At 36.6% G+C, this 20,743-nt stretch overlaps 1 protein-coding gene across 4 annotated transcripts in view; it reads right to left on the minus strand.

The window, feature by feature from the left end:
- The window catches only part of Senp1 (SUMO specific peptidase 1), a 46,620-nt gene that overhangs the window by 18,411 nt on the left and 7,466 nt on the right, over positions 1–20,743 (minus strand). For 3 of the 4 annotated variants that reach the window (XM_051189786.1, XM_051189788.1, XM_051189789.1), the window contains exons 4-11: positions 20,227–20,311; positions 19,309–19,350; positions 15,073–15,232; positions 10,856–11,027; positions 4,372–4,475; positions 4,006–4,289; positions 2,365–2,419; positions 721–759 (exon numbers count right to left, since the gene is read on the minus strand). In XM_051189786.1, coding sequence (XP_051045743.1) covers positions 721–759; positions 2,365–2,419; positions 4,006–4,289; positions 4,372–4,475; positions 10,856–11,027; positions 15,073–15,232; positions 19,309–19,350; positions 20,227–20,311 — 941 coding nt within the window. The remainder of the gene's footprint in view (positions 1–720; positions 760–2,364; positions 2,420–4,005; positions 4,290–4,371; positions 4,476–10,855; positions 11,028–15,072; positions 15,233–19,308; positions 19,351–20,226; positions 20,312–20,743) is intronic. The other variant, XM_051189787.1, reaches the window with a different exon arrangement.

Here is a 20,743-nt window from a genome sequence, read left to right on the forward strand (position 1 = left end):
CTACTTGTAAATAAATAGTCTTGTTTCAAAATCGTGCCTCTTAAGGCTGGTAAGAGTGAAGCTTAAGTCTAGAAATTCAAAAGCAGAACTGAGCCCCAGAGAAAAGAGTATTCTGACAAGGCTACAGCAAAACAGTATGTACTTAGACTTACAAAGATCAAGAGCTGAGGAAAACTGAAAAGGTGTTGGTGCTTGAAACTAAATACTTTCAATTATTTCTCAAACTCTGTAACAACCCAACAGTTTAAGGACAAAAATAAAAACATTTACTTTTATACATAGCTAACTTTGGAATATTTCCCAACTCAATTTAGTTTCAAAAATTGTTACATAGTTGACAAATATGAAAATAGAAATCTCCTAACTGGGGCTGGAGAGATGGCTCAGGGGTTAAGAACTACAGAGGATTTCAGTTCATTTCCTAGTACCCATAGAGGCTGACAATGTAACTCTAGTTCCAGGAGACCCTGCACCCACTTCTGGCCTCTGCATGCACAAGAAGCACACACATACATGCAGGCAAAAGACTCATACACATAAAATAAAAATACAAAAAGTCTGAAAAACAAACAAATATTGTAACTCGAAGACAAATCTTAGAAGCCCAATACCAAATAGGTAATTCATACTGAGCAAAAACAATTAAGATAATTAATTGTTTGATTTCTTTCTAAATGAAAATAAAGTGAGAAGAAAAAAATATTAAAAACAATAACTTACAATTCTTTGATCCATAGCTCTGCTTGGAAGAAATTAGAACTATTGATGGGGAAATAAAATAAACAGGAGTTAAGGGAAATTCAAATATTTTCACCAACAAAAGCAATCATTTAAACAGTTTGTAAAACTACTTTGCAATTATGGAGTAAAAGATATCCAAATGACACATAGTAACTGAAAATGTAAGGACATGACTATTACACATGTACTAAAAGGATGCCCCACACTCAGAGGAGAATGAAGGAGCCAGTTCTCTTGTATGAGAGAATGCATATGTAAAAGGGAATCAACATGCCAAGGCAGACATGTGCGATCAGCTCTACTCCAAACATGTGAGGCCTACTCCCAGTCTGCAAGGCTGCAAGGAACGCTGAGTAGGGTCACAGGAAGACTAACTGTTCCAACAGCTATCCCCCATCTCGACTGCTTTATCTCTTTGTGAAGCCCTAACTGAGGGCTCTATCACAGAAACAAATGTTAGCAGAACACTTTTCCAAAAGAAACCTTTGAGGTCCATAAAAACAAGTCAATAGAGCATCAAACTGAGTTAGAAGACTTGGCTCCATTTAGTTCTGTGATTCCGAGCAAGTCACTTCACCTCTATGGGCGTTAAGAGACAGTGTGGTTAGAGTTCTTTTGAGTCCCTAGTCACCCTTAGACTGTGACCTGGCAATGAAAACACTGTTCTGGCTCCTCAGTGTCACTTAGGTTAATGAGAGCTGGTCACCTGTGCAACAACGAATACCCAGTATAACAACCAAGACAGAAAGCCTCAGAAATCATCTGTAGAGTGTGGTTTTAGTGTATGACACAAAAACGAATCAACATGAGAAGATATTTATTACATGATACAAAGATATAAAAAGAATCATTCACATGGACAGGTCATGAATTTGTCTGCACTCCTTATGAAAATATAAATTGGATTGGGAATGGATTCTACAACTAGAATACTGTCTGGTACAGATTAGACTATGGCTGCTGAATAAATTAATAATGTAGGGACAAGTACTTTTCTCCAACGGACTGGGATATATGTTGATTCCAGAAAGAAAATTATAAGGGAAACCGCATTGCTAAGGAGATTACATAGCATTTCTTACATAACTGAGGCACACAGTAAGAGCTGCAAGAATATTTGAACACAGTTGTTCTTAGTGCTCTATATGTAAAGTTGCTCTAGTAGTTTTATATATTGTTAAGCCTCATGATCTCCAGGAGGTTCTCGGTAAATAAATACTCGCTATAGGAAAGGCAGAGAATGTAAGACTTGTGAAGGAGCTCTTTTTACATCACACTTATGACTTAACATATTATGACTTAACCCTAAGCTTAATAAGGTATCTTTGAGATGATTTAGTAATTTAATCATCATTAAACCTCTTTAATGATCAGATATGATTTCAGAAAGGTAACTGGTTACAGCATGGACGGCAGGCCATGGAGAACTTGGTATGGTGGAAGATATAACAAAGAATAGCGTAAGAGTGAAGGCTGAAGGGAAAAAGATGGAACAGGAAGTCAGTGAAATAATTTGAAAAACATGAAAGAGATTTGAACCGGGACAGTTTTATGCTATGTGACTTTCAGCAAAGAAACTGTAACCAAGGAAGGAGAAATGGCTGACCCTTCCCCTAGATTTACCTGGAAGCTGGAGTTTGAGATTCTTTCACTTTGAGTAAAATCACAGAATCTGATCCTAAGCAAAGAAACACAAGAGCGTTTCATTATTAGTGAAATCCCACCATTTACCACGTCTTATTTCGGTTTAAGTTTCTATACTTTGTTGTGTTCTATGCCACAAATGTGGATTAAACATGGAGCAAATGACAGATAGTGTAAAGATAAAGTTACAGATAGAAAGAGAGGAACAGTTTCACTTTACTGAGACCAGAGACAAGTCCTGAGAAGAGCTTCGTCTCACAAATAAGGAAGTCATTAGAAACACAGGCATATCTGTCCAGCAGCAATGGCCCTCTGCCTATTTTTAGGGAACAAGAACATGCTACAATTTTAAAAGTCTTGAGTTTATGATTTAATATGTACTAAATAAGGTGAAGAGAAGGGAACAGAAAAAAAGGGAAGGAGATCAAAGACCAAGGTAGAATGTATAGAAATAATTTTAAGAGCATAGAATTTATCATTGTGTATTTTAAATGCTCGTCAAGAGCAGGGCTCAGATCCTTCTAAATACTGTGATTATACCCTCACTTAGACTATTAATAAACAATACAAGGACACGACACAATGCCATGTAAAGTATTTGCTCCAATCTAGCATTAGCTCAGCATCTACTATATGACATGTATTTCTGAGATTTAAAATTTTTTAATTTTAGATTTCTGGAAAAATATAGTTCTCAGTAAATCATTTCACAAAATGTAACACAAGTTTTCATGTTTAGTTAAATAGTGATATCACTAAAAATTAAATCCCTGAACAAGAATTTTCAGAAAGTGATGAGTATAACAATAATAATAGTAAACGAAATGAATTGAGGAAGGAGGGGAGGACCTTAAGAGATAGGTACTATGTGTGTTAAAAGAACCCTACTATCTGACCACTAATCTAAAATGAGAATAACTACATAACAAGTTGTCACCACCACCAATGCTCAGCCTGGATAGTTGGGTTAGCTGAGAGTTAGGCAGGAGATTCTTATTTCTACAACTGTCAACCACTCTGAAATGCACAAATCTTCTATCAAAATTAAGGATTATATGATAAATACTTGTTCAACGTTTGAAAATTCTCAGAACTTCGAAGAACCTCACTTGCATAGTAAAGTAAGAGAAACAAAATGAAATCATTGAGGCAGTTGGGCTCAGTGAGCTTTGACTCTTGGTTTTGCTCAGGAAGTTAAAATACAATATTTAGCCTAGCAAGGTGGAGCATGCCTGTAACTGCAGCTCTCTGGAAGCCAAGGCTGTGAACTGCCCAAGTTCAAGGCCAGCCCATTATATAGTAGGTGCCAAGCAGCCAGGGGTATATAGTAAAATTCCCTTAAAAAATAAATAACTAAAATATTATATCACAAGTCATCTGTATGCAGGAAAAAAGACTACCCTTTAAAAAAAAAGGAAGAAAGGAAGAAGGGATGGAGGTGAAGGAGGGAAAAAGGAATGAGAGAAATGAATTGTATTTGTGCAATTGTTTGGTTTCACCACACCATGGCGAACTGAATCATGTGTTTCATTAAAATCTCATATGTATTAAGTTACATATATTACAATTGTGCCTGCAACAGATACGATGACTAGTTAATTGGCTATTAGTATTATTTACCTTCAGATTGAGTATTTGATGCTGGCAAGTTATCTGGCTGATGTGGAGTAGAAAGGTGATGGTGAGACGGATGTTGAGGATCAGAGTCTCTGGATCCAAATGCAGCATCTGGGGTATAGGACAATAGGGAACGCGCATTGTGGGACAACTGATCCTGTGCAGTTAAAATGCTGGCTGATCCAGAGGATGAAGTATCAGAGCCAATGACATGAGATGCACAAGAGTTTCCATTTCTCAACAGTGAGTCTTTCAAAAAGTTTTTACTGGAACTAAGACACCGAGATCTAGTAGAAGGAGGATACAGTTTCAGTATCAAATAGCAAGTTGTCAAGTTAAGTTCACATGAAAGATACTTTTGTGACTCACAGATGCAAAGGGAAATGTGTGGTGGGCTTGGCTACAGAGAACTGTTTCCCTGTGACCACTTGCAGCAGCTGCCTGTAGATCTCCTTTTCTTCCTCTTGAACTGTCTGTAAGGGAGAGAAAAGAAATATCTTAAACATGAGGCAAACACTTCTCAGATGAGCACGCAGATACTCTCAGGATCACTGCCGAAGCTCTAGCAGTCCTAAAGATGAGGAAATACTATACACTGATGGTACTCTCAAAGTGCGCTGCATAAAAGGAGCTAGGCAGAATTAATTCTCAGACATAGCTTGTTTTGGAAAATTATGGTGGATATTATAGTGCTGAGAAGCTATTAAATATGAAACCAGAAAGCCACAAAGCAATTAATCACTCAAACGATGAGTCCAGAAATAAAACATTTAAGACTCCTGAATCATAACTCCAAACAGTTCCTTGAGTCCTGATACCAATTATAAAGGTCCTGAGGAGATAAGCACACAGTCAGGCTCTGTCAAAGGAAGGTATCTTGTATTCCATGCAGGTACAAGTATTTTCTGAAGATGGAGTCCATCTCCACCATTAATTACTTATTATTCTCTAAGTCTCAATTTAGTATTTAGCACAAACACCAACATAGTCTGTAACATTTACTCACTGACGTGTACATCTACTATGCTTCAATCACTTGAGATTTGACATAGAATAAAATAAATTTCTAGCTGTTGTGGAGTTTATATTACAGTTATTACAGGGGCTGTCAATCAAAGACTTGTTCATAGCATGAAGTAAATTAAAGGGGCAAGGAGGATACAAACTGATGGAGGGGAAAACAACAAGGAGGTACAATCTCTCCTGAATGTCTGCCTGCACACCACAAGAGGGCACTAAATCTCATTATAGATGACCATGAGCCACCATGTGATTTCTGGGATTTGAATTTAAAACCTCTGAAAGAGCAAGCAGCCAGTGCTTTTAATTTCTGAGCCATCTCTCCAGCCCTACAAATGTTTGTTAAAAGTAGAATGAATTGGGAAGCAGAGGCAGGCAGAGCTCTGAGTTCAAGGCCAGCCTGGTCTATAGAGTGAGTTCCAGGACAGTTAGGGCTAGAGAAACCCTGTATTGAAAAACAGGAAGAAAGAAAGAAAGAAAGGAAGAAAGAAAGAAAGAAAGAAAGAAAGAAAGAAAGAAAGAAGGAAAGAAAGAAAGGAAAAAACATAATTAAATAAAGCAATTAACTACAAAAATGGACAGACACTAACAATTCTCTTCCTGAATCTCTCACTGTTTCTGCAAAGTAAATTATAATTATGTTGTCATTATAATATTACTCATTTACTAGATGCATTTAAATTGTGAAGCAGGACAACTCCAACTTTCCTGAAATCTGAACAGCTATGTGATTTTAAAAAAGGAAGAATTAAGTATTTGGTAGACAAACAGATCCCAAGAGAAAACAAGCTTGTGATATTCTCTGCAGGGCGTTGGGGTCCACACTCTTTTACTACTGGCACATTCATATTGTAGCCACAATACTGATGACCTTGTCTAGTGTTTCAGATACTGGTTAAGTTCTTCAGAATAAAGAGTTAGACATTCCCTCATAACTGCTTGTGGTCTAGTAGTCATCATAATTGCTTTTTTTTGTTGTTGTTTTGTTTTTAATGTTTGTTTTGCTTCTGTGTTGTTGCTGTCATAGCAATTTGATTTTTCCCTTCTGAGTGATAAGAGGATTGAGTCCCCGAGAAAAAACCACTCCTCCCAGATAAAATTATAAAGACAGCCATCCAGGCTGAGGATAAAGCTCTTGCCATGTAAGTAGGATGGGAGTTTGGATATCCAGAACCAACTAAGTGCCTTTGGCAACAGCAGCCAGCCTTCAATTCCAGTATTCACAAGGTGTAGACAGGGACTTCTTGGAGCAAGCTGGCCAGCTAGACTAGTTATATGGCAGAGTTCAGTGTTCAACTGAGGGACCCTGCCTCAATATATAAGGTGAACTGCTATGGAGGAAACCCCGACATCAGTTTTGGGCCTCTACATGCATGAGCACGCATGCATCACACACACACACACACACACACACACACACACACACACACAGAGGAAGCAAGACGTACTAGAAGACAGGTAAAGTCAGGAGCCACATGGCAATATAGAGATTAATAAAAATGGATTAATTTAAATATGAGTTAGTGGGTAATAAGCCTGAGCTATTGGCTGAGCATTTATAATTCATATTCAGTCTCTGAGTTAGTTATTGGGGACCAAGTGGTTGGGACAGGAAACATCTGGTTATATGTATGTATTACAACAAACTGGAAAAATCCAGTAGGACTATATAAATTTTTGGATTTGACCTAACAAAACTGAACAATGAAGTAGGTTTAACAACATCCTAAACAAATCAATAATGATATTGCACTAATCAAAGTCTCCTAACAAAGAAAAGCCTAGGACCAGACAGTAACACACCTGTAATTCTACCACTCTGGAAGCTGAGCATGGAGGACTGCCTCTCTGGGCTTCAAAGTGGTAAGACAGGCCAGGAATACACACTTGAGACTTTGTCTCAAAAAAGTAACAAGAAGAAAAAAGGAAAGGGTGGGGCAATGAACTAATTTGACAGAGCAAAAGGACCCAGGGAATGGAGCCAACAAGAGAGGGTAACTGGGAGCTTATATGATCAAAGACTTACATGCATGAATGAAAATGCTACAATGAAATTTATTATTATGCACAACGGACACATACTAATATAGAATGCAGACTATCACATAGAAAGCATTTAAGGAAACAAGAAGATATACATCTTTAAAAAGGTTTACTTTGGTTTCAAGCAGCTTGGCCAACAAGAAAATGTTGTTTGCGACAATTAATGTCATGCAGTTTCTATGTGATTAAGAGATTTTCTGAAGGTGAAAATTGGAATGGTGAATAAAAGGTGTTCATTATGTGCCTGCAGGTACACATATGTTCATTACACACTCACACAGAGGAAGTCTATTAATAATATGTGATTAACTCCTGCAATTAGCTGCCATTTCTATAAGAGTACAGCATAAAACTGTGATTCAAGACTGTATAAACAAAATAACAAAATGAATTTCAGCAAGCTAATAACCTATTGTTACAAATTATTGTGATTTAGAATCCTAACTTCACAGTTTCCATTCCATTTTGCAGAATATAAGAGCTTTACATATAAAAATATCGGAAGCAAAATGGTTAAAAATGTTTTTGGTAAATCCACAAGGTTTGGTTTATGGTGAAACAACTACAGCATCACACAAAGAGAAGCAGAGGCACACACTCCAGAGCATGAGGCTCCAGTCACAAAATGCTGCTCAGAGACTGTCTCAGAGCAGCACCTAACTTAAAGAAAGATTTGTGGTTTTTAAAAATCTCCTCACACATTTATTTATTTAGTGTGGGAGTGGGCACATGTGAAGGCCTGGGGACAACTTATAGGAATCAGTTCTCTCCTACCACGTGGGTCCCAGGGATCAAACTCAAGTTGTCAGGCTTAGCAACAAGTGCTTTTACCTGCTGAGCCATCTTGCTGGCCCTTGACTTACATTTCCACTATTTAAACATTTTACTGTCACATCATTTTCTCCTTTCCAAACACTTGCATTCTCTGTTACAGTACTACACAGGTCTACAATAGCACAGAAGGCTCTACATCTGCGCAGCTGACACAGTGAACACATGTGGCTGAGGTTTAGTTAACGTGGATGGTGCTAGATAACTCAGCTCTTCAATGGAATCAGTTATGACTTGTCCACTTTTAACCCTTTTTAAAATCCCCATCTTAAGAGTCCTATTTTAAAACTGACTCTAGCAGAGGTGGTATCTTAACCATCAATTTTGTACACAGCATTACAATCCAGAAGTTCAAAGGCAAATCTGATTCTTAATTAGGTGTTAACACATAATCTTCCTTCTTTACGTTAAATAAATACTTTCTTCTTGTAGATTCCAACATTTCTATGGAAATATTTTTTTTTACAGTTTGTAAATTCCCATAAAAAATTCTGTAGTTCCGGCTAGGCATAGTGGCACACACTTTTAATTCTTGCACTTGGGAGGCAAAGGCAAGTGGATCTCAGTGAGTTTGAGGATAGCCTGGCCTACATAATTAGTTTCATGATAGCAGGGCTATATAGGAGACCCTGTTTCTGAAAAACAAACAAACAAACAAACAAACAAAAAAATCTCTAGTTCTAGTGGGTAGAAAGCATTATGTCTGAATCACTGGTAATAGTTATAATTAAATTCATACATAATTTGTTGAACATTTGATAATGGTGTTTGTTCTAATATTTCATCTCACGCATATGGGTTATTCTAGACTACAAGTAGCTTAATTAGAGAACATAGACAAAAAATCCTTTGACACAAAATTCCCTGCACCTCATTTCATAGCTGAGATCCAGCCCTCATCCATCTCACTATGCTGCTAGAGGAAAGGGAACTCCAGCTCCATGCTCTCCATTCACCTAGTCTGTGGCCTAGAAGGTTGGCTAGATAAAACAAAACAAAACTAAACTAAACTAACTTGGTTAGCCCAAGTCCTTGGGATGACAGTGTAGCTGGCAGGAGCTGGGAAGGGACAGCTGGTAAGCGACAAGCTGACAGAGAACTTACAGACCCTGGGGTTTCTAGGAAGCCTCTACTCAGCTACTGTGCTAATGGTTCTCCCAGAGAGCCTTTCTATAGCTCATTCTAGAGTAAGCACAAACCCTTCAAGTCTAGCAAGAAGAAATTAAGCCAGGGAGGGTAGCTCACACCTGTAATCCCAACACTTGGGAGGCTGAAGCATGAGGATCAAGAATTTGAGGCCAGCCTGAACTATACAATGAGTTGAAGGCCAGCCTGGGCTACTGAGTGAAACCTCCTTAATAAAACAAAAACAAAAGGGGAAAGAAAAGGAAAACTCAATAAAGCGAAAACAAGAAGGAAAACTGTATCTGTGCTTATCAATATATACTTGGTACAAAATTCAGTAACACAAAAGGTGAAGGACAGATGAACTGGGTGGAGAAGTCAGCTGAGCAGAAACCATGAACGAGGCTCTGGGCTCAGCTCCATCAGCAATGGCAAATGTTCCAGTTTATTGTGTAGTCTTTGCTCTATTAAATGATTATTCTGCCATTCTCCTTTTAGATATTTCAGGCTCAATACAAACTTAAAACTTAAGAGAGCATATCTTCACTAAACATTTGTCAGTTTTCAAATAGTCATCCATCTTCAATTAAGATATTCTGTAATCACCTAGAATGTAATGCTGCATTCTTGACTCTGTACTTATAAGCAAAGTTAGGCAGGAACCATATCACCATATGTGTGAAAGGAAGCGCTCCAAAGAAACTTTAAAACACCTGCATTTTAGACCAGCAATACTATTAAGAGCCAGGTGACCTTTCTTTCCAAATCCGTGAAGTATGAATTTACCAACTCACCTTTTCCTAGTTCACAGGATTAAAAGAACTCAATTATTTAATATATTAATATATAGAAGGCACATTAAAACACTGCTATATAAGTGTAAGGTCATTAGTACTCATTTGTATCTCTACAGAAACCAGCTAAAACTATTAAGATGCATAATAAATATGTAACTGAATAGACACATACTTCTTGCTATGCCAATTCCATGCTAAATTACAATCACAATCTCACCCTTTAGGTCACTGAGTGAAAAGAACAGCTCAAATGTCAACAAAACAGCTTTCTTTTGAGAAAGTCTGACTTCCAAGATCCTACTCATAACAAAAAAGAGGTAAATAAATTTAACTGGCTTTAAAAAAATAATCTGTGTGTGTGTGTGTGTATGTTCATGTGTATGCACATGCATCAGATCATGTGCTATATTATATACATGTACAAGCCATAGTTGACCCTGGGTGTTGTTCAAGCAGCTGTTTTGCCTGGTTGTTGAGACAGAGTCTTTCACTAGTCTGAAAGTCATCAAGTAGGTTAGGCCAATGTGCCAGTGAGCCCCCAGGCACCTGCCTGTCCTGCTTCTCCAGCACTGGGCTTTTTATGTGAATACTTAAGTCCTGACACTTGATGGAAATCACTTCACTGACTAAACTATCTCCCTAGTCCCTAGCTAGCTTTTTAAAAACTAATTTCTTTTTATCATGTACTTGTTTTTATATTGAAGAAAGCTCTTCCTAGTGAGACAAGTAGATGTTCTACCAAATCAAATTTTATTAAAGCCAAACTGTTGAGCAAAGTTCACAATTTTACTAAAGAAAACAACAGTTTAGAAGTGTTGTGAAACAACAGGGACAGAAGATTGTACAAAAAAATAATGTTCTTCAAACACTTTAGAACTTAGGGCAAAATTTCAAAAAGAATAATTTCAAAAAGGGGAAAAGCACAGAGGATGAGGTAAGTACAATGGTTCATAACCCCAAGGGTGAGAGCAACAATGGCTCATTGCATGAAGGGTACTAGCTGCTCGTAGCATGTCTGGCTGCAGCTTTTTCCTTACCTCTTCTACTGTGCTGAAATGCCGCCTCTGAATTTTCTTAGGGCTTAAAAGACTTCGACGACATGAACCACTCCAGGATGGACTTGGGACAGGCTTAATAGGAAATGACTTTTCATATGCAGACACATGGCAGTGATGATTTGACTTTCCTGTAAAGGTGTTTGATAATCCACTAAAAAAAAAAAAAAAAAAAAAAAAAAGAAGATAAATCTAGTGATTATTTTTAATTTTAAGAAATAATAATAAAGACAGAACAACATAAGTATGTAAGATATAACACATGAGGTTATAACATCAGGTTCTGCTTCTTCAAAGGTCTTAGATTGCTAAATCATATATTTATCAAATAATCAAAACATTTTCTTGGACCCACAATGTAGAATTTCCTTTCTCAAAAACAAAACAGCAAGCAATATGGAATGAGGGAGAACAAACCAGATTAGTGTTTGTTGGAAAATCCAGAGTAGAGGTACATTAACCACATACTTTTTTTTTTCCTAATCATACTTCACATTTCTATTCCACAATCCTGTCCCTAAAGCTCTTTGGAAGGAATTATTTCAGATATACAAGGATGAATCAAACTGAAGTCTCACAACTGAACTTTTACAGTGAATTATAAAATTTCCTACAGAACCAATAGAGGGCTCTCTTTCTTCAGGAAAAGAAACCAGAAGGTCCCCCTCTCCCCCACAGGCATGTATAGCTTCATGCTATGATCTACAGGCTGTACATGCTCTGTGCTACATGGCACACTGTGGATTCTTACTATTTATGACCTTTCCAGTGAGAAAACTGACATAAAAAATACCTTTGTGAACTCAAAACCTCAATTGCCCACCTAAAGCTCATTAGTTTTAAGCTTTTCCCTCCTTACAGGATGCTTCTCGTCGCCATTTCCTAGCAAGCCTGAGGTAGTTACTCTAACCAAAATAAGTTTTTCTTCTAATTCATTTCCCCCTGAGAACTCAAAACAGTTGCACAGCTGACTAAGCTAGATTCAATAAACTAAACTAATTACACGGTCTGAATCTAAATGAGCTGACCAGATCTAGGAAACAACAAAAAGGAAATACATTCTCTACCTATGGCTTTTTATGTATAATACAGTACTGGAAGAGCAAGAAGCCCCAGTCTTGCACTCAGGCTTGTGTTCTCAGGCTGTGAAGACATGGCTGATTAGACAGCAGTGGCAGTACAAGCGTCTAGGAAAGACAAAATGTGTTCTCTACAGTGCCTTTTGTATCCATGCTTCCTGACCTGTGTCTTTTCAACATTAAAATGATCCAATCAAAAAAAAAAAAAAAAAAAAAAAAAAAAAAATGAAGATATCTTGCAATGCCAGAAAACAAGTATCCTACCCATATCTAATGAACTGGACTCTAACAGAGCCAGAAGCAAGTCCAAAGAGGAACATGGCAAGGAAGCTATGTCATTAAAATGCAAACATAAACATACAGCTGGGTGGTAGTGGAGCAAACCTTTAGTCCCAGCACTTGAGAGGCAGAGGCAGGCAGATCTTTGTGAGTTCGGGGCCAGCCTGGTCTACAGAGCTAGCTCCAGGATAGGCTCCAAAGCAATAGAGAAACCCTGTAAAAATCAAACAAACAAACAAGAAAATTGCAAACATGCAAGTAATCCCTGGCATCGCCCCCCCCAAGCTATTCTAGGTTACAAAACCAAAGCTGTTAAAATATTAGCATTAAAAGACTAACAAGGATGGGCTTGGTGTCCCAGGCCCCTAAGTCCAGCTATCTAGGAAGCTATGGCAGGAGAATCACAAGTTCAAGGCCAGCCTGGTGACTCACGCAGTAAAAAGGGGGCTGGGGGTGCCTAGCAGGACTGAGCCCCTGGGTGCATGTTCCACAGCACCAAACACTTAAGGGAATTTCAAAAGCTATTTAATTCCTCAAGATAATTATAATTCATTTAAACTATATGAAGTAGTCATTTTAAAAAAAACTTACTTTGAAAATTGGAATTTAAAAAAAGAACTAATCATTTATCCTACCTGTCCCATAACAGACAATGTGTTTCAGGGTAATCAAATAGTCTTAACTTATGGAAAAAACAGTGCCAACTAATAGGAAGAAAAAAAGGTTCAATAACTCTAAAAAAAATCATTAGATAAGGATTTCCAATTGATAGTAATAATTACTAAGGGATTAGGCAAAGTAAAATTGTTCACTTACATAATGCCAGATTATATTCAAATCACGGAAGCTCTAACTGTACAATCAGGGACCAGACTATGAACTCTCTTGTCCAATGTCAATCTACCATCACTAATGACAGAAGTTCCAGAACATGATAATGTTTGTTTTCTAGTGTAGTATAACACAATTCTTTGAGTCAAGAAATTAACTTACAAAAGCACAGGGGATGGAGAATAAAACAATACCATGAAGAAATATCATCAAATCAAATTCAAAGGGCAACTATACAGAAAAAAGTCGTGCCATTAAAACACAACCAACCAACTCCATGCCTCCTGCCTCCAGCCATTCTAGACTACAGGAGACAAATGACAAGTGCAATCCTACATAGGATATTGGTTTGGATAAATGAGACATAAATGCTACTAAAAAAGTCGAAGACAGAAGAGTATGCACTCACTGTATAAAGCTGATGAAACGGTGTAAACTGTAAAGGTACTTGTTGAACAAGCCTGATGACCTGATGACCCCTGGGACTCAAGTAAAAGCACAAGGTATCAACTCCACAAAATTGTCCTCTAATCTCCACATGACTGCCATAACACACAAAGCCATATACATATCACATACTAATAATAAATTAGTACTTTAAAAAAGCATATGTATGGCATGAACTAGTCTTTGAAAACAGATCTAATAGCACCAATGATATTTGAAAGGATTTTTACAAGTGTCCTCAAGGTGGTAGAAGTATGATGTTTTATTTTTATTTTTGCTTATCAATATTTTAAAAAAAAATTTAAAAGGATATGTATTGCTTCTATAGTAACTTTATTAAAAATAACAGTACGCTGTTATCAATTTTAAAAAAGTAGCTTGTTAAATAATGCATGAGTATCTTTAGTGAAGACAAAAACCAGGTTTTGCACAGAAAGTATACAACATGAGTGTTGCTACCTACAAGACAGAAATAGGAAAAGGCTTGGAAGGAAAGACCAATGGGAGAAGGAGCTTGTGGAGAGTTCAAAGGCTTTCACTTTATTGCCAATATTTTAATTTTTACAATATAAATGTACTAATTCTTATACAAATAAAAAATTTAAAAAGTAGTGAAAATGATCCCTAGGAGCCATAACATATATTCCCAGAGTCTATGTGCTAATAATCTTCAAGTAAATAAAAGCCATTCTGTTGGTTTCAGTAAATCACAAAGATTGGTTAACTTGGTTAAATGACTTCACATTCCTCAGATATATACAGAAAATTTTAATATGTAAAATGAAAAAGAATTAATAAAAAGTCAAGGACTAAAAAAAAGTTATAGAACAACTTTATTAATACATGGGCTGGGAGTCAGGCATGGTGGTAAATCTGTAATCTCAGGACCTAGGTGTTAGAGGCAGGAGGATCAGAAGTTCAATGTCATGCTTGCCTACATGCTGAGTCTGAGTCCAGGCTGAGCTACATGACATCTCATCTCCAACAAACAAAAGTAAACATATTGATGGCCTGTGAATATAGCTCAGTGGTGGAGTACTTCATACTGTACACAATTCCCTGGGTATGATTTCCCAACACTGTCAAAAATTAAATATAATAAAGAATCTAAGGTACCTGTTAATGACCAATATAACTCTGGCAGGGGAACAGGTAAGACTCATGAATAGGGGTGAGATTCTCTAAGACCCTTTTCCTACGAGTTACAAGAGCCTGGCTCTAACCAGTGCAGCTTTGGAGCAGCTTCAGAACAGGTTTGAGTCAGCTCCCATGAAAGGCTGTAGACTTTGCTGCAGAGACTGACTTAATTTCTTCTTTAAAACTTGTACTGACTATCTGAACACTATCCTAAAGAGTCAACATTTAGACCCACCAGGACTTCCTTCAAAAGTGTCTCTTCTAATGATTTATAAGAGACACAAAGGAAATAGATTTGTATATTTTGTTAAGGTTTAGCCCTAAAATGATATTACTCACTGAAAATTCTAATGTGTATCCATCTTATACACTTTTTCTTATATCTGAAGAAGTATTTGAGAAATAAGTAGACAAAAAAAGACTAACCTTGAGGTCTTTCGGGTTTCGAGGTAAAGACTTCTGCTATTTCTTGATTTTTGTAATGTTGAGACTGATGCTGGAGTGGAATTTCTCCACTGTCCATTTACACTTTGACCAAAGGTTCTTGTGTCATCTGAGCCAAGGAAACTGTCTGAGGAAGGGTTATCTAAAATAAAATAAAATAAAATAAAAAAAAAAAGTTTGAATAAGTCGAACAAATAATTAGATCTAGGTCTTTTCATGATTGCAACCATGTTCCATCATTGCATATCACCATGTCTCTCATGGAAAAAGATCCCAGTCTCAACTGCCAATAAATCTGCAGCAAGGGAACTTCTACAAACTATAATTGATTCAGCCATACTAACCTGAAAATTGATGAAGGAGCTGAATCCTGCCACAGCCATGTGCCTTATCTGCATCAATGTGACTCCGTGGTGTCCACCAAAAGTCAACATTTTACCCCAACTATATCTTGCAAGCACTCCCAGGCCTGGGCCTGAAAGAAGGTAGGCCAGACCAGTAAGAAAGCAAGTGGAGGGCCGAGGAGATCGTAATTCAAATGAACAACAATTATTGCTTAATAAGCAGTTGGTGTCACTTTCTTCTGTGTGGTTATCATGTTCCAGACTCTGAGAATCTCTCAGAGCACAGATCTAACTGCTGCCCATACTGGCTGGCTTATGGCAGGAATGATCACTATATACCTGTGGTTCTAGTGTGATCTTCAGTTTCTTTAAGCCACAATCATCAATGCTTGATACTGCAATCAGACTGAGGATTGTTTATTATTTTAATTTTATGAATTCTGGATTATAAACTAGAATAAAAAAAAAAAAACCCTTCAAGTTTTAGCTAGGAGTAGTAGAATAATTTCTATGCCTTCCTTTCTCTATCAGGAGGCCCAGATACATTAAAACAGCTTTGACAAAATAACTTCAGACATTAGGCTATGGAATTCCAAGGAGCTTCAGTGGAAAAAATAAGAATGATAGTTCTCTAGTGTTTGAATTTTTTCTTATACTAATAATATTCTGAAGTGTTCCTTCCAAAGAACATTAACAAAGACCTTTGCACAACAGTATGCATTTATGTTATTTAAAGTATTCAGGGTGGGTATGGTGATATACACCTGCAATCCCAGGACTTGAGAAGCTGAGGCAGGACAACCACAAGTTGGAGGCCAGCTGTGGCTACAGTGAGACTGTCTCAACACACACATACATAGGTGCTTGTCTGCCTTTTAACACTCTACCCAACAGCCTTAAAAAAGAAGGCCCTTAAGTAAACCATGAAAACAGGATAAGGGGGAAAAAAGGCATCCTCGGTGCTGTTAATGTCAAATGATTCACTAGTCAGTGCAGTTACTTAGTCTTACAATTGACATAAGTAAATTCATTTTCAAAATGAATCAGAACTTTAGTCCTCTGTAGTAACAAAGGGCTTAACCCATGTGGCTACTCTTACTCTAAGGACAGGTAAGTGACAGTTGTAGTAAGAAACCCAGAAAACAGTGTTTGCTAAATGCAAAGCAGTAACAGCAGAAATAATAGGCTTTCATAACTTCTTGCTAAATGATTTAACTAAAGATGTTTTGAGGAAGAAATCTGTTAAAAAATATAAATAATCTTGATAGACATGAAATTTGAGATCAAGGACAAGTCAGAATAGCCTTCCTTAGAGCACTCACTAGAGGGGGAAGCATGGTCTCAGGCAGGTAGTCTAGCCCCAGCTAATGGTCACTGAAGAATTCTCTGATTGCTGGTGGGGATAGGAGACTAATAACAGGCTGGAAATCTTTTTTTTTTCTTTGAATTTTAATCTGCTATGTTGTCATCACTAATAAATTAGAGTTATAAAGCCAGAAACAAGGTAATTTATTATATACTCATACCTGCATACAAAAACTAGAATACAATGAAAATGTAATTGTGGTTATGTTCTAATAAAATGACTAAGCACTTTTCTCTGCAAGTTTTCTACAGAAATGGGCAATGTGTTTATGAACATAATAAGCTGTATTAAAAAACAAGAGTGTGCTCCCACTAATCAGGGGCTCATTGCTCACCTCCCCTAGAATCTATAATAAACTGCTCTCTACAACACATACACACACAAAAGAAAAAAAAAAACAAGGAAGAATGTGTCAGATATCATTCACTGAAAGTAACTATTTCTCCTGCTTACATTGAAATTTATTAGTTACTGAGATAACAGGACACTAAAACAAAAACTAAAAACCTACTACATGTTAGCTTAGTAACCTAATTTAACATGTTTTCCAAAGATACTGATAAATTTAAAGCAACAGAAAATTATTTTTGTCTCAATCTACTTTTTCGGTTGTTCTTTTGAATTAAAAACACTTTAAAGTTTTTCATTCAGTGTGCTCTTCACAAGACTGGCTATTAAAGTCAAAGTGTTGCATTTATGTTTTCTAAACAATTCAGAAAAGTTACTTTCTTTAAAGTTTGAGTAGACTTTCTGAAAGGCTTTATCCAGAGACATAGATTCAATAGAACAATAAATCATTGGCTCCAGATCCTACAATGCGGACTTTCCTATTTTTATTTTCATCTTGGTAAAACAGCAGAGGTGGCTCACGTGACTGACTGTATCTAAGCAGGTAACAAAGTTGTGCAGGGCTTGTAATGTAATGGATATGGCAAAGGAAAAAGGTTTTATTTTTAAAGTACCTAGTAAAAAGTAGCTTTGTTTTTGTTTAGTGCTGGGGAATAAACCCTGGGCCCTGTGTCTGTATATTGGATCTAAAATTCTGACTATAAGATCTGTGGCATGCCATAAGTTTGTTTATTCAAGAACTAGGTGATCTGATAGATGAACAGACTCTGTTTCAAGCTATAGATCGTATACAGGGAATAAACGTAATAGAGAGCTCAGCATTCCCTCTTCCGCATGACTTCACTATCCAGTTATTCTTTTCTCACGTATACAAAACAAGTACAAAATACTTTTATTTTCTTAAGAAAGTCATCAATTCAAGTGCAAGATAAACTCTAATGGGAGATTTTTGGTATGAGGATCAACTTGTGGTATAATGATAAACACAGGCAAAGTGTAATAACTCAGTAACAATTTGTGGCTAAGAAGAAAGCCAGGAATTTGGTCAAATATTGCCACAGTGAAGATAAAGAAGATCTGGGGTGATCTCAAATATATTGTTGTCAGGACTAAGGTTCAACTAAAATTTAAGAGAAAAAAATATATGAACACTTTTAAGTGGTGTTATTAATAATAATTAACAACGACAAAAGTATAGTGGACTTAAGCCCTAGGAAAAATAATGATGGCACAAATGCAGGCACTGGGCATTTACCCCAAATCATAAAGCCTTGGGGTCCAATTGTACATCAGAATTACAATTTTAGCAAAATAATCCATTATTCTATGTAACACTTGCCAGTATAATCTGGTGCAGCACTCTATAAACAAATATTGGTACATGTAGCAAAATGGGTATGTACTTTTTTGTAGGGGTAAGTGAAGCCAAAACAGAAAATTCTTCTTGTTAGTTTATGTAGATTTTAATGTCAAATCTAAAAAAAAAACATTTTTTTTAGAGCTTTTGGAGTTTGAAACTACACATAAGAGATTATGGCTGTGCATAACAATGCCACAGATTAAAAATGAACAGAAAATAATAAATATGAGGAAGAACACGTGAGCAGACAGAAAACAAAATATACAAACTTAGAGTTATAAAGATTTTAAGTGTCAAATCACATAATGTGTACCATGAACATATGCAGAGATAAATCAGAAGAGGCCAAAGAGAGGAGAGTTAAGTAAGATTTGGTTTTTAATCAAGGGATTTAAGTCTAATTTTCTATACTATGCAATTGTTTATTAAGAACCAATTATTTTAAACCCAGTGGAATGCTTCTATCAATGGCAAACTGGTATATGAAATAGCAAGCAAACACAGTGTGATTCAAATGGAAATATTAATGATCTGACTTCATTAACTACTGTCTTTTCTGTAGGATTAATAATGAACTATCTAATCACATCAATTTTCTTTGTTCACCAAAAAGCGCTTTTCATTAATAATGGCAAAAGAGTTACTTTCTGAGTTTCTTTTTACCATTAAAATTATTCATACTATGTATGTAGAGGCCACTGCCCATCCTGAGGGGAAATGTAGTACCCAAGGTATAGTACCACCCACCTAAATAATGCACACTTAAATATAATATAGGTCTAAAAGAACATCATACTAACGTCTTTTTAGGGGAGGAGATCTCATCTTGCTGACAAAGAATCCTGAGGAAGCCAAATAATAATAATTATTATGTGCATATGTATTTCATATTTATCATAAGTTTATCCTTACAAAAAAAACCCTCTCCTGTAGACAGGCTCTATGGTATTCTTATTACCCCCGTACTTGCAGTAAAAGGGGATTTTAAGTAACAGAGTAAAAAGACCTGAGAAGGTCATTGTAATCTTCTGAATTATGGTGCCCAGAGACTATTATGGAAAGTCTAAGTTATCCAGGTCAGAGGCAGAATGCTGTCAGAAGTCTAAACCTTAGGAAGGGGCAGACAACAAGTCCACCGCCAGCCAGGGAATAAGAGTCACTTAGAGGATATCTTTATCCTGGGTCCCAGGTTGAGTAGCAAAGTCCTTGAATACACAAGCATATGGCTGTGGCAGGTGTGAGACAGAAACATGTAGTTAACATTTCCTGCACTGAAGGAAGAACAAACTTGGGCAGAAATATTTAGTAAGTTAGCCATGTGGTTTAAATCAGTATGAAACAAATACTGTTGTATTACATACACATAGTAAAACAAAACAAAGAAACTATTTTACTTTCTATAATGAAATAAATAAGGAGATTACAAAAATTAGTATTTGGTTGTCATTAAATCTAATCTATTATAGCAATGAATGCATACACATAAATACCTTATCAAATTGATGCTTTAATGGGAAAAGACCATGTTTTTGACAATGCTATCATCTTTTATTTTTTAGCAGTGCTGGGGAGGAAACTCAGCAATAGGTTAAGTCCTCTACCACTGCATCATGTCCCAGTACCTGATACTGTTTTCACTTTATAGGTAAACACGAAATATCTGCTATGAAGAAACATGAAGGGTGTACAGTGACTTGAATACAAGCAATGAGCCATACCTGAATAATAATCTGGATTATAAGTTACACTTCTTGTAGAACACGTGGAAGATCTGTCCAAAGTCCCCTGCCTGGAAGGCAGGATCTAAAACAGAAGATTGTTTTCTTAAATCATAATTTTGACAATTAAAGAGGAAAAAAGTCTACACTAAGGAAAACATCACTAAACAGGACTATGATACACTCTGCAACTCAATACACTATGTATATGTCTATTGTATTATAAATAAGCTGCATACTAACAAGAAAAAGACAATTTAGCAAAATTATTCAGATTTAAGGGAAAGAAGGGAAATAACTATCTGCTCTACATGTAAAGAACATTCATTGGATGGTGTATCTGATATTCTATCAGAAAATAAGTTGTTATGGAAGCTGAGAAAGTCAACTTGGTTTTGAACACTTTACAGACCACTTTTTATCAGGACTGCTGCTGCAATCTTAGTATAAGCACAACATGTAAACATATATGTAACAATCACATGACTTTGGGGGACTTAACTGCTACACTTAAGCA

The sequence above is a fragment of the Phodopus roborovskii genome, unplaced genomic scaffold (assembly GCF_943737965.1).
Source record: "Phodopus roborovskii unplaced genomic scaffold, PHOROB, whole genome shotgun sequence".
NCBI lineage: Eukaryota > Metazoa > Chordata > Mammalia > Rodentia > Cricetidae > Phodopus > Phodopus roborovskii.